We start from the raw sequence: 14,081 nt of genomic DNA, 5'->3' as shown, positions 1-14,081 counted from the left end.
GAACCCTACTCATCTCTTTCCTGAACCCTACTCATCTCTTTCCTGAACCCTGCTCATCTCTATCCTGAACCCTGCTCATCTATTTCGTGAACTCTACTCATCTCCATCCTGAACCCTGCTCATTTATAACTTGAACCCTACTTATTTCTAACTTGAAACCTACTCATCTCTGTCCTGAACCCTGCTCATCACTATCCTGAACCCTGCTCATCTCCATCCTGAACCGGGCTCATCTCTATCATGAACCCTATTCATCTCTAACTTGCACCCTACTTATCTCTAACTTGAAACCTAATCATCCCTATCCTGAACCCTGCTTATCTCTATCCTGAACTCTACTCATCTCTATACTGAACCCTGCTCATCTCTATCCTGAACCCTAATCATTTATTCAAGAAACTCTACTCATCTCCATCCTGAACCATTCTCATCTCTAACTTGAGCCCTACTTATCTCTAACTTGAAACCTACTCATCTCTATCCTGAACCCTGCTCATCTCCATCCTGAACCCTGGTAATCTCCATGCTGAACCCTGCTCATCTCTATCCTGAACCTTGCTCATTTCCATCCTGAACCCTACTCAACTCTTTCCTGAACCCCACTCATCTATATCCTAAACCATAGAGTAATAAAACAAAGAAGTGAAGCTTAGCTCAGATTTACACAACCGACCTGTCTATTAATTAATTAATAGATTGGTCGGTTGTGTACATCACGATATGATTACGTATCTAACGTTGTACAGTGTACACTTGTATATGTGATCGTATTTCTAAGGAGTGGTTTAATGTAGATATTTGAATATTAGTAATGATAATTAGATAGACACTTAATATGGATTGTAAACACAGGATTGCATACTGCAGTACATTCAAGTTCAGATGTTTGTTTATTTCAATACAAGCATGTCTAAATATTGCATCGTGAAAAACTGCCAAAACATTTCTTCTTGTAAAAATGTGAGTTTTTTTCAAAATATCAAAAAATTGTGCATGGCTAGACCTTTTAAGGTTGGGAGACTCCAGAGTATATCCCAGAAGTTGCATTTGCTCAAACCATTTTAAAGAAGGAGATGTAATTCACGGAAAAAGACCAAGTTTGAAGAAAAATTCAACACCATTGCTCTCAACTTTAGGTGCGAATAAAAATGAATTTACAGTATTGTTTAATGTATAATTTTGATAATTTTATTTAAAATTTTATAAAAATTTATTTACAGTAATGTTCAAGGGCTTTTCAAAACTATAGTTTTCAGATCTGAAGCTTTAGTCATATAAAAGTTATGGGCTATTTAAAAATTTTTTACATACTCTGGTTTTTTATTGCCCTGCACGTACACCCTACCTTAAAGGCATAAAAAAATGACCAAAAAATTCTTTAATTTTCTATTTATGAAAAGTAAAAAAAAATGCCCGCCCCAGCCTGTTTAGGGTGAGGAGCTCCAGGTCGTCATCGTTGTTTCATCTTTGTGGGTAACCCTGCATACACTACAGGGTGTCCCAAAAAACATGGGAATTTAGTGACGATTTCGATATCGTCTTTGTTATGAATTAGCATTGTAATACCTGATTTCAAAAGCCATAATATTATTATGTCTGCTAGAGTTTATTTTATGAAAAAGGTAAAAGACTGTGAATATGTGTCTATAATGTCTCCGCAGGATGACCAGTGAAGAAGGACAAGTTTACTCTGTTTGTATTCTGCAATTTTCTTGTTTTACTAAGTACAACCGTACATGCAGTCAAAACATAAACAAACAAAATGTGAACATAGCAGACGAAACTCTTACTGATTACAGCTTTCTCAGTAGGTATCACTATACTAAATCAATGAATTATTTAAAAAGACGATATCGAATTCGTCACTGAATTCGCATGTTTTTTGGGACACCCTGTATCATGTTTATGATAAAGAGTTGAAGAGAAGAAACAATAAAAAATGTTTGAAATAAGAATGTTTTCAGTTAAATTCATGCCCTAGAAACTTAATATTTTTGACAGAACTTTTAGCTAACAAATTGAAAACCTACAAATTTGAAAATTGTCAACTGTTTGCAGTCAGCATCCTCGAATTCTCTTTAAATAAAGAAAGAAAATCTAAAAATTGGTCAATTCCATAGAATCCCCCTTTATAAATACGATCACTCTATATACAAGTGTACAGCGTTAGATACGTAAACATATCGTGATGTACACAACCGACCAATCAATTAATTAATTAATAGACAGGTCGGTTGTGTACATCTGAGCTAAGCTTCACCTCTTCGTTTTAGTACTCTATGTCCTAAACTCTATTCATCTCCATCCTGAACCCTGATCATCTCTATCCTGAACCCTACTCATCTCTATCCTGAACCCTACTCATCTCTAGCCTGAACCCTACTTATCTCCATCCTGAACCCTTCTCATCTCTAACTTGAAACCTACTCATCTTTATCCTGAACTCTACTCATCTCTATCCTGAGCCCTACTAATCTCTATTCTGAACTCTACTCATCTCTATCCTGAACCCTTCTCATCTCAATCCTAAACCCTACTCATCTCTAACCTGAACCCTACTTATCTCTATTTTGAACCCAACTCATCTCAATCCTAAACCTTACTCATCTCTAACCTGAACCCTTCTAATCTCTATCCTGAACTCTACTCATCTCTATCCTAAACCGTACTCATCTCTGACCTGAACCCTACTTATCTCTATTTTGAACCCAACTCATCTCCATCCTAAACCCTCCTCATCTCTATTCTGAACCCAAATCATCACTATCCTGAACCCTACTCATCCCTATCCTAAACCCTATTCATCTCTGACCTGAACCCTACTTATCTCCATCCTGAACTCTCCTCATTTCTATCCTAAACCCTACTTATCTCTATCCTAAACCCTACACATCTCTATCCTGAACCCTATTCATTTCTATTCTAAACCCTACTCATCTCTAACCTGAACCTACTTATCTCTATCCTTAACCCTACTTATCTCTATCCTAAACGCAACTCATCTCTATCCTAAAGCCAACCCACCTCTATCCTGAACCCTTCTCCAGATAAATATTACTTTAAAACTTTTATATTGTTTAATTTGAAAAAATTAACTAAAATTAGAAATGGGTACAGTCGGGTACAGCTTACTTAAAAATATACCAAGCGTGTATCTCTAAGATTTTAAGTTAGTTGGGGGATGGGGCAATTACAAGAGGATATGAGAAGGTGCCCACTGCCCAGATTGGGCCTTTTCGTTAACTTTATGCATTTTTCTGAATTCCCCATGGGGGGGGGTAGGGAGACGAGGACGACTGCCCCTCCCCACTGAATACACTACTAAAACCAAGGATGTAATGCAAGGAAAGTTATTTCAGAAGTGTATACGCATCTTTTGTACTGCAGTGTACTATCTCTGGGCGGTACTGTAAACACAAGACGGATGTCTAAAGCTTGACATGGGATCCATCTTTCACATAAAAAAAAAATCAATGAAATATTCTGGTCATAGGAAACTATTATGTGAATTATCAAAATTATCAAAATTTAATGCTTTTAATCTCCTCGGATACTAAACGAACACTGATGCATCTATTCTTGTTTACAAATTCCGCCCAAAGAGAACTGGTTACAATGTGTACGCAGAGTATACACGACCGCAATTAACTTGCCTTGAATTACACCCTTGACTAATACCATTTCTACATCGCGCAAAATATACTTGCAATTCGGTTTTGCTTTTGCAAGAAATCAAAAGATTCCAACTCTGACCAGTTTTGGAAAAAGGGTGGATCTATAGTAAAGAAAGACAGATAATAAATAAACTTTTAACATTTGTCATGTTTTATCAAATGTAATTGAATTTTAAATAGCACAATGAATTTGATTTGCCTAATCTGAACATGTACTTCAATCCACAGTCCATTCAGAACATACAAACGGTCATAGAAAAATATGAAACTGATTTTTTTAACGAGTAACTTAATAATATCCAAAGATATCTATGCAATAACATGTCGAAGTTGAATATTACGAGAATAAATTAAAAAATAAATCGCGCAACCTCGTATAATCAAATTTTACGAAGTAGTGAAATTGTAAAATGTTAACATCACACTTCACACCTCATTTCACGGGTCATTTTAAAGTACAGCAGTTAGATCAAGTAGTACAGTGCACATTCGTATGCTTAGGCTATTAACGGGAAAAGGGACAGTACACAAAATGAATCATCTCTATTCTCTCTTCAAAATAAATGTGATTTTTTATTTTATAGATTTACATGAACATTATATGGTTTACTTTTATCCTTCACTCTTCAGTTCTAATGTTCATTTGTTTGGCTTTAGCACAAGTTTTTTTTTTCATGTCTGAAAAATCATTTTTTTCTGTTTTGTTTATTCCTAGTTGCTTCGATGAATTGGTTTTTATTTTTAATTGTCTATCTCTAATACTTCTGTATTATACTTCCATGGTCTATTGTAGATATGTCTATATTCTACATATATAATTTTGTACGTTCTGTTGTGTATGTCTATGTATTATATATACTTCCATGGTCTACTGTCGATATGTCTATATTCTACATATATAATTTTTTACGTTCTGTTGTCTATGTCTATGTATTATATATACTTCCATGGTCTACTGTCGATATGTCTATATTCTACATATATAATTTTGTACGATCTGTTGTCTATGTCTATGTATTATACTTCCATGGTCTACTGTCGATATGTTTATATTCTACTTATATAATTTTGCACGTTCTGTTGTCTATGTCTATGTATTATACTTTCATGGTCTACTGTCCATATGTCTATATTCTACATATATAATTTTGTACGATCTGTTGTCTACGTCTATGTATTAAATATACTTCCATGGTCTATTGTCGATATGTCTATATTCTACATATATAATTTTGAACGATCTGTTGTCTATGTCTATGTATTACACTTCCATGATCTATAACTGTCGATATGTCTATATTCTACACATATAATTTTATACGATCTGTTGTCTATGTCTAATTTCCGTACACTAATGTAAATACTGTTGTTTATTTCTGTATAATAAGCTGTCTATACTTATCTGTGGTATAAAAAGTAAACTCAATTATACGTTGATATATTGACTACACACTGTAAAGAACGCCCAACATCCATCAACTAATGCCAACCAAACGAAAGGGCTCCGCTGAGAAATTGGCGTAAGAGGGGGGGGGGGGGACGGTCATACCAATTTTTTCATTGCTCATATATCAGTTTCGTGAAAGAAGAGAAATTGGAAAAACTGATAAAAGCACAATTATTGAAAGTAGTCCCTCACTCTATCTATTAGAAGAAAGGACATCAAAATAGGCAACCCCCCGGCCCTAATAGATTTGAAGTTTACAACTGACTATTTTAGCTCATAGTGAGAAGGAATAATGTAAGAGAAATGGAGGAGGGATGGAGAAGGGATGGTTGAGGGATGGAGGAGGGATGGAGGAGGGATGGAGAAGGGATGGTTGAGGGATGGAGGAATGGAGCAGGGATTGATGAAGGATGGTGCAGGGATGAAGCAGGGATAGAGGATAAATGAAGCAGGAATGGAGGATGAGTGGAGCAGGGATGGAGCAGGAATGGAGAAGGGGTTGAGGAGGGATGGGGAGGAATTCAGCGTATGGATTGAAGTGGATGGGAAGAGGCCAGGGTGGGGTAGGGGGGTATATATTTTAAAATAATATGATCATAAGACTCTGCAGTTTTCACGAAATTAAACTAAATGATATAATTTATATCGAGCGTAAAGCCTTCTGACCTTAGTAGGCAAACTCAGGCCAATTATTTCAAGAAGGGTATTTCAAGAAGGGTATTTTAAGAAGGGTATTTCAAGAAGGGTATTTCAAGAAGGGTATTTCAAGAAGAGTATTTTAAGAAGGGTATTTCAAGAAAGGTATGTCAAGAAAGGTATTTCAAGAAGGGTATTTCAAGAAGGGTATTTCAAGAAGGGTATTTCAAGAAGGGTTGGGAAACAAGCATTGAACTGATCACATCTTAAAAAGAGAAACGACAATAGCTCATGTCATCTTCATCAGACATAGCTTTAAAATGTACCGTTGTGAATTGGACATTCCATTCTATATATTGGAGGGTCCAGTCCCTTAATGTTTAAGTTTTAATTATCTCAAATAACTGGATATAATGTATATGGCAGCGATATATCTACCTTTATTTTATATATAATCTTCTTCTGAAGAGTCTATTAAAACAGTGGCACTAAGCACCATGATTATTTAATCGCCTTAATTAGTTTAATTACCTATATCCAACCCATTAATATATCATTGAGCAGGGCAGGGTAAGCCAGGGGTAAAAATACACATAACACAAATGAAAATTCTCTCCTTAGCCTTGGGCTGAACTTTTTTCAGGCCCCCTGTATTTTAAAAACTAAAAATCTTTTCAAGGGATTCTGGAACTTATTTGGAGTCACCCTGGACTGTTTAGATATTTTGGCACAGCAATCCATCAATTCTGATAAGGATTTTACGATCAATCAATTGAGAGTTGATTATTTTCATTCTGGAAATCATTGTTGCTGTAGTTTCAAGGATTATATGATTTAAGGGCAAGTTTGATTCACAACAGTACACAATTTATATAAACCTACATCTGATCAGTGTACGTAGATTTTCTAGTTTGTCTACAGATTGAAAATTTGTTAGTTCTGACAAAAATCCTCCCCTGTATAAGAATCGGAAACCAAAATTGTTAAAAATCAATTTTCCAATTTAAAAACATTGATATCTTAGCCAATCTTAATTACACATAAACTACGGACATACAACTCCTTAAATTAAGTGTCACATGAAATTTCGTTAATGCATTTTATTTAAAAACCTCGGATCGGAGGCTAATTTGATCCATCGGTTTAACTTTAAAAAAGTAGAATGAACAGATGCTATTTATAATTATTCAATACTAGCTGAAGTGTCTGGCGTTGCCCAGGTGTATACTATTATTATACTGTTTACCCGAGCTTCCAATTTTGATATAATTTCAGCCAATTTGGTTCAACCGTTTGGCCAGCTACAGCGAATACATACACATATGTCTTGCGCCAAAAAGCTTTATTATATTTAAAAGATCTATCTTTTATAAAGATACAGGGTTACCCACAAAGTTTGAGACTTTAATAATGAAATTATCTTAATGTGAAGATATAAATATTAAATTTAGACTTTGAGGTCCTAAATATAGTCTTTAAGATTTGGCGAAGAACAAAAAAAGTTAAGCAGCAGGGAACCGTATATGACAAAAGAATAACGATATATTGTAGAGGTCACCCCGGCCTAACCAAGGCTAGATTTTTCTGTTTTGAACATAATTCTTACAGATTTGCCTGTTTTGGACACAATTTTTATAAATTTTTCTGTTTTGGTCTTAATTCTTACAGATTTTTCTGCTTTGGTCATAATTCTTACAGATTCGTCTGTTTTGGTCATAATTCTTAGAGATTTGTCTGTTTTGGACAGAATTCTTACAGATTCGTCTGTTTTGGTCATAATTCTTACAGATTTGTCTGTTTTGGACATAATTCTTACAGATTCGTCTGTTTTGGTCATAATTCTTACAGATTTGTCTGTTTTGGTCATAATTCTTACAGATTCGTCTGTTTTGGTCATAATTCTTACAGATTCGTCTGTTTTGGACACAATTCTTACAAAATCGTCTGCGTTGGTCATAATTCTTACAGATTCGTCTGTTTTGGACATAATTCTTACAGATTTGTCTGATGTCCACTTTTTCTTTTAAAAAGTCCCTGAACTTAAATTAAATGAATGGTATGAATGACAAGAACAGATAGAATAAGATTATACAAATTAAAATATGTTTTAATAAAAACTTACAAGCTCTGATGTTGTAGTAACTCCCAGGAAACATGGAACAGGTTGATGTTTTGGATGTTATTATTTCACTAGCTTGGACACCCAGCTTTGCATGGAGTTTTCCCTGTAAAAATTAACCCACTCAACATGGAATTTTTAAACCAGGCTAAAAACATTCCCTTGGTTCTACCGAGTTACCTTATCGAAATTTGAAGCAAATCGGTCCAGCCTGGGGTGCATGAACATCCACAGAAATTACTACTTTATATGTAAATAAAAAATATAGACATCGCTTCCAGCCCACATGAAGACCTTTATACAATTACGCCTTTAATACTTCTAAGTTCTGTGTCGAAGCAAGGATTAAAGAGACCGAATTGATAAAGTATGGTGGGGTGGGTTGGTGAAGGGTGAGGTGGGGTGGGAAAGATACCATTAATACTGATACTCCTGATTAATGCCTTGTTAAATGTTAACACAGGAAATTATAAGTGGAATGGAACCATATCAGTTTAAAGTGCATCTCCACATATATCTATCTATCTATATATCCAGGGGCGAAGAAAGTAAACTGTTTAAGGCTGAATTCACGCCATATTTTTTTTTTAGTCTAGTTAGCCCCACCCCTTGGGCTCTTCCTTTATGCGCCCCTTTATCTATATATATATATTTCTTTCTATCTATCTATCTTTTAATCACACCTACTAAAATCTATTTCCTGCTTGAAGTATATGTAAACATATAAGTGTATATATCGATATAGGTTATAAATGATAAAGAATAAGAAAGGAATCAACGTTTCAAATATAGCGCACCATGTTCCTATAATTTAGATGAATACATAAACAGACCGCTTTAGTTCAGTTAAATTTTTATATATTTATAAGTGCAAAATTTCCATGATTTAGAAGTAATTTTTTTATATAAAATTTCTGAAAGTAGAAAATATAAAAACCAATGCAGTGACTGTCGTTGGAATTAATTCCAGTAACCCTCCATTTCAAGAAGGGTATTTCAAGAACGGTATTTTAAGAAGAGTATTTCAAGAACGGTATTTCAAGAAGGGTATTTCAAGAAGGGTATTTCAAGAAGGGTATTTCAAGAAGGGTATTTCAAGAAGGGTATTTCAAGAAGGGTATTTCAAGAANTCCTTCGTCTATCCCTTCTCCATCCTTACTCCATCCCTACTCCATCCCTCCTTGGTCCCTCCTCAATCCTTTCTCCATCCCTCCCCTATCCCTCCCTCCTCCCTCCCTCACTCCCGACAATTGAGGGATATTTTCAATTACATGAGATTCAGATAAAATCATTCTGCTCATTACCGGCCTAGATCTCATTACCCAACTTATAGGTCATTAGTTACTAATTACTTAAACATAATTAGCTAGGATAATGATGGGAACTTTTGAGAATTTCACGTCATAAATATGAATATTAATAGATTCGTTATTCAATATATCATAGCTAGCAAGACCCAACTCATCCACCCTTTCATTTATAGAATATATTCATTCCATCCTTTCACTTCTAGGGGTGGGAGACTAGAGAGGGGGTCTTAAAGATGGAAATAAGAATAACTTATTAATATTCTGTGGAGGATTAAGGATGAGTGAGCAAGGAAATCTTATTATACCAGGATTGAATTACAATGCATAACGATGAACCTAGAATAAAAAGTGTCAAGGGTTTACCCTAATTATATTCAAAACAGAACCTAAACTCCAACCATTGAATAAGATTAGGAGGGAAAAGAAACTTAATTATTTTAATTAAAGTTTAAATCTATTTCAACATTGGACGTTGCTTGTTAGAATTTTTACGAGTTAAAAGCTTCCAGTTTTTTAATCTTAAAAGCCTGTCTGTCTTCATTAAATACTACAAAAAAACTGATCTACAAATACTTCACTAGAAACTAAAATAGCGAGAGAAAGAATGGTAAAGCAGGATTAAAATAAATGACTGATTATAAGATCAGTTAGTTGAGAAATTTTAGTTTTTTGATTAAGAAAGATTGAAAGAAGAATCTGAAAGATCTGACGAACTTGATTAATTAGTTGAAAACAGCCTTCTCCATCAAATAAAGGAATTGAGTTTTTGCCACAAACTCGGATTTTTAAATCCCAATTTCTTTAAAACCAAATGTCGTAGACCGTAGATATTTCAAACTATGAATTCTGGTGGATAAAACAACAAGTTTGAAATATGAAAGGTATGCATCATCTGGTTGTTGAGATATAGGTATAGCTATTATAAAATTGGCATTTGTGGCAAAAACTCAAATCCTTTCAATGGAAAAGGGTAAATTCATTTACCCTTTCATTTAGCGCACAGTATTTGTATTTTACAGCTTGCTCGAGTTGATTAAAAGTCGGCCCGGTAATTATGAACCGAAATTTACAGTCCCATGGATGCATTACAACCTAAGTTTAAGGATGAATAAATTAATGAATAGATTAAATATTCGTGAAAAGGATACGTAATTGAAGTTGTTAGGATGGATAGCTAGCTGATAGATGGATAAATGAATGAGAAATGAGTGAATGGAACAGGATGACTGGATGACAGTATTTCCTGTATTTGGATGTAACTTGTATATCGTGAGTTTAAAGAACAATTAGTTCAACTTCCAAATATCTAATTTATCTAAACCAAATTTATCCAAACAAAATCTAGAAACTAAATTTTGCACCAAAACTAGCAATAAAACGAAATAAAAAATATGAATGAAAAAAATTCTTAGCATTCTTTCAAGCCGAAACATTGTTTAATTGCACAGTAATTAAATTTTATTGCGCGAAACCAGGGTTAGAATACAATTCGAACTGTGCGAATTTCTTCACTTTTCACCTTTGCAAAGCAGGGTTAAATAATTCATGAACTACTTCACTGAATAGTGAACACGAACACAGGCATTTAATCGTAATTAATTTTGAAAAAAAAACATAAGGAAACTGGAGAGAAGTGAAAGAAATCCGGGAATCAATGTTGTTGGTTGAGTTGCTTGTTCGGCCTGTGTGTATGATGAACTGTGCGGAACAGTAGACTAGAAACCACGGAGGGGGAAGGAGCCCAGTAGTGTGAACCTAATATTACAGTTTTACCGTTCCATGAAGTTACACTTCCTATACTATATTCTTCTAGTAAAATTCAAAAATCAAAATTAAAAGAAGTTTGAAATATGAAAGGTTTCACTATTTATGGCATTAACTCAGTTCCTTCATTAAAATAAATATGCAAAATTTTTTTAACTTTTATGTTTCAAAATATAAAATCTGGATGTAAGAAAAAAACTACCCAACTATATTTTGCGTAGGTTTTTAAATTGACACTTTCAATAGTATGCCTTAATGGTGCCATATGTTAAAGTTTTATAATAAAATATTGTTATTAATTATCATAATTGTAAAATTAATAACTGAAGCATCAAAAGGTGTCACATTCTAATTAAAGAGCTCCTAAACTTTGAACCTTATTTAGAAAAATCATTAACTTTTAAATACATTTTGCATAATTAAGTCTAGAGCAAATATATGTGGGCGGAACTTTCAAAGGAACATTTGAATAATCAATTTTTAAAATTTTTAGTTATTTTTAATCCAAACAAAACTAAGAAAAGTATAAATGAAGTTTTGTTGTAAAAGAAAGTGATAAGTGTATTTACATGTATTTTTAATCATTAATTCCATTTTCAGATCGAGTGTTAATTGCATTTTCTGGTTCTATAAATTACAGACAGTGTACTGGGTTCAGGTTGGGCCTGGTCACCACAAATTACGTTTTTTGTGGGAAACATGGCTCGGTGATTATCGGTGAAAAGATGTTACATCGGGCTAACCAGAATACGGCCGCAGGAGAAACAGTAATGTGTGGTTTATAAAATAGCAGACAAAATCTAAACTCCGTGAAATAAATTCAATTATTTTATCAAATTCGATCAAATCGTGTGTTCGTACCAGCATAATTGAATGCACTGTCAAAAACAATAAATAAACAAATGCTATTGCAGCAGCGTAGGAAAGTTTATTCGTCCTAATCAAGAAATCAAGATAAGTGATATAAAAAGCTTGACTTGCTGAGAGTGAGCTTGATTAAACAAATATAAAATGTCAAGACAAGGACTTCACTTGTTCCTTCTAGGTCTTCTTGCACTTAGATCAGGTAACATCATAGATATCTTACTTACTGCAGGCTGATTCAAAACACATACTTCTTGCATCTTATTTGATTTCACATCAAAATATTCCAGCGTTAATCCAGTACATTGTTTATTATTTGTAGATATATAATTATTTATATATATAATTATAGTACATTATTTATAGATATATAATATATTTGGTTTGCTTTGGTTGTATCAAATAAATTAATGTAGACAAATCCACAAAAAGAAACATTTAAAGGGACAGACCGGCTATGTAAGGTAGTTGAGTATGCAGTGTTGTGAACAAATTCTATAAGATTCATTTGAGACATATGAAACTTTTTAAAGATCTGTAAATCCTGAGTTTGAGCGCAAAGTCGACGTTCAGAATCGTACTTTTGGGTGGATACGTTTCAGAATTTTTTTTAAATTGATAAACAACGACTACAAAAGATGTAAACAAAATTCTACAGTAAACTAATTAGTTGTTTAGGATCAGGTTGAGAAAATAAAAATCAATCTTATCATCAAAAATAAGTAATCTTGTTCAATTATTAGTATCTATTTTCTCATTATTCACAAAGATTTTCTCCCTTTCCCACCTTATTTTACAAGCTTCTTCCTATTTCAGTTCAGAATTAACACTTTCTTTAAAAGGAATTAAGTCTTTGCCACAAACTCAAACTTTCTTATCCCTATATCTTTGCAACCTCATGGTGTATCTTAAATATTTCAAACTTGTACTATTTGATTTAACAGAATTTATAAGTGGAAATATCCTTGGAAATATCTAAGGTCTACATACATTGGGTTGCAAAGATATAGGGATTCATTCTTCTTCCTTCCTTTTCTTTTCCAATAATTCCTTCACAAGATTTTTTTATATGTATCAATTTTTATTTTTAATGCTCTTATTTACCTTTTCATTTTTATATTTGGCTAATTCTACCCCCTTCAATGTGTTCACAAAGTACTAAATCAATCTGAACCCTAGAGCAATACTCTTGTTTAAGCTCCATGTTTGATACCCCCATGCATGTCAATCTCCCCTAGATTGAACCCTCCTAACCTTCTCTTCTCCCTTCTAGACTTTTATTTCCTTTGACTAGAGATATCATGTCATTCTATAGAATATCGAGTTCAATGCTGTACTTCTATACTTCAATCATTCAATCATTTATCATACAGACATGTATAGTCTTAAACCAATTCAACAATCTGCTCTCTTTTGAAACCCAATTTCTTGTCATTTGGATTACCATTGGTTTCGTATTGTATTTTACATCATTCAAACTCTGTTTCATCTGTTTCCAAACCATATAATCCGTGTTTATTCTGTTTCCAACCCAAATAAACTCTGTTTATTCTGTTTCCAAACCATCTAAACCGTGTTTATTCTGTTTCCAACCCAAATAAACTCTGTTTATTCTGTTTCCAAACCATCTAAACCGTGTTTATTCTGTTTCCAACCCAAATAAACTCTGTTTATTCTGTTTCCAAACCATCTAAACTGTGTTTTATCTATGTTTAAAGTTTACATATGGTTTAGCTTGTCCGGCCATTGAACCATTAATTTAACCCTAAGTGAATCCACCCTTCCTCCTCTACTTTATTTATCATTAATATAAACATTATCCACCCTTCCTTTCTTTTGGTATTTTTTAAGACTTTTCTTAGCTACATATCTTTTTTCTTCCTATATATTTCTCCAACTGTTTGTTATGCCCCATTCCTACTTATCTTCCTATCACATAGATTCAGCCTCCTTATAACACGTCTCATCAATATTATAAACAGAGACGACTTTACCGCTTTTACTCACTGATGCTGCCCTTCAGACCTTTACATGCGCATTTTATACTTTTTTGTATATTTTGTTTCTATTTCTTATTATCTAAATATATTTTTATATTTTTAGCACTTTGCTTGCCTTTTTATTCGTCACTAACTTTTCAACCATTTCCTTGTTATATTTATAAATTCTCCTAAAATCGTTTCCAGATCCAGCTTTATACAATTCAAGAATACAAACCCTTTCTAGCGCACTTCCCTGTTTAACAATCATGAAAACCCCGCCCTCCC

The 14,081-nt window shown here is 33.6% G+C and overlaps 1 protein-coding gene across 1 annotated transcript in view; it reads left to right on the top strand.

Annotated features, from left to right (window-relative positions):
* Window positions 1-11,554: 11,554 nt before the first annotated feature.
* LOC111700846 (igLON family member 5) overlaps window positions 11,555-14,081 on the top strand; it is a 29,772-nt gene continuing 27,245 nt past the window's right edge. Inside the window, exon 1 of the mRNA XM_023471907.1 lies at window positions 11,555-12,016. Coding sequence (XP_023327675.1) covers window positions 11,962-12,016 — 55 coding nt within the window. The 5' untranslated portion in view covers window positions 11,555-11,961. The remainder of the gene's footprint in view (window positions 12,017-14,081) is intronic.

Source organism: Eurytemora carolleeae, unplaced genomic scaffold (assembly GCF_000591075.1).
Source record: "Eurytemora carolleeae unplaced genomic scaffold, Eaff_2.0 scaffold81, whole genome shotgun sequence".
Lineage (NCBI taxonomy): Eukaryota > Metazoa > Arthropoda > Copepoda > Calanoida > Temoridae > Eurytemora > Eurytemora carolleeae.
This window is presented reverse-complemented; position numbering and strand designations above follow the sequence as displayed.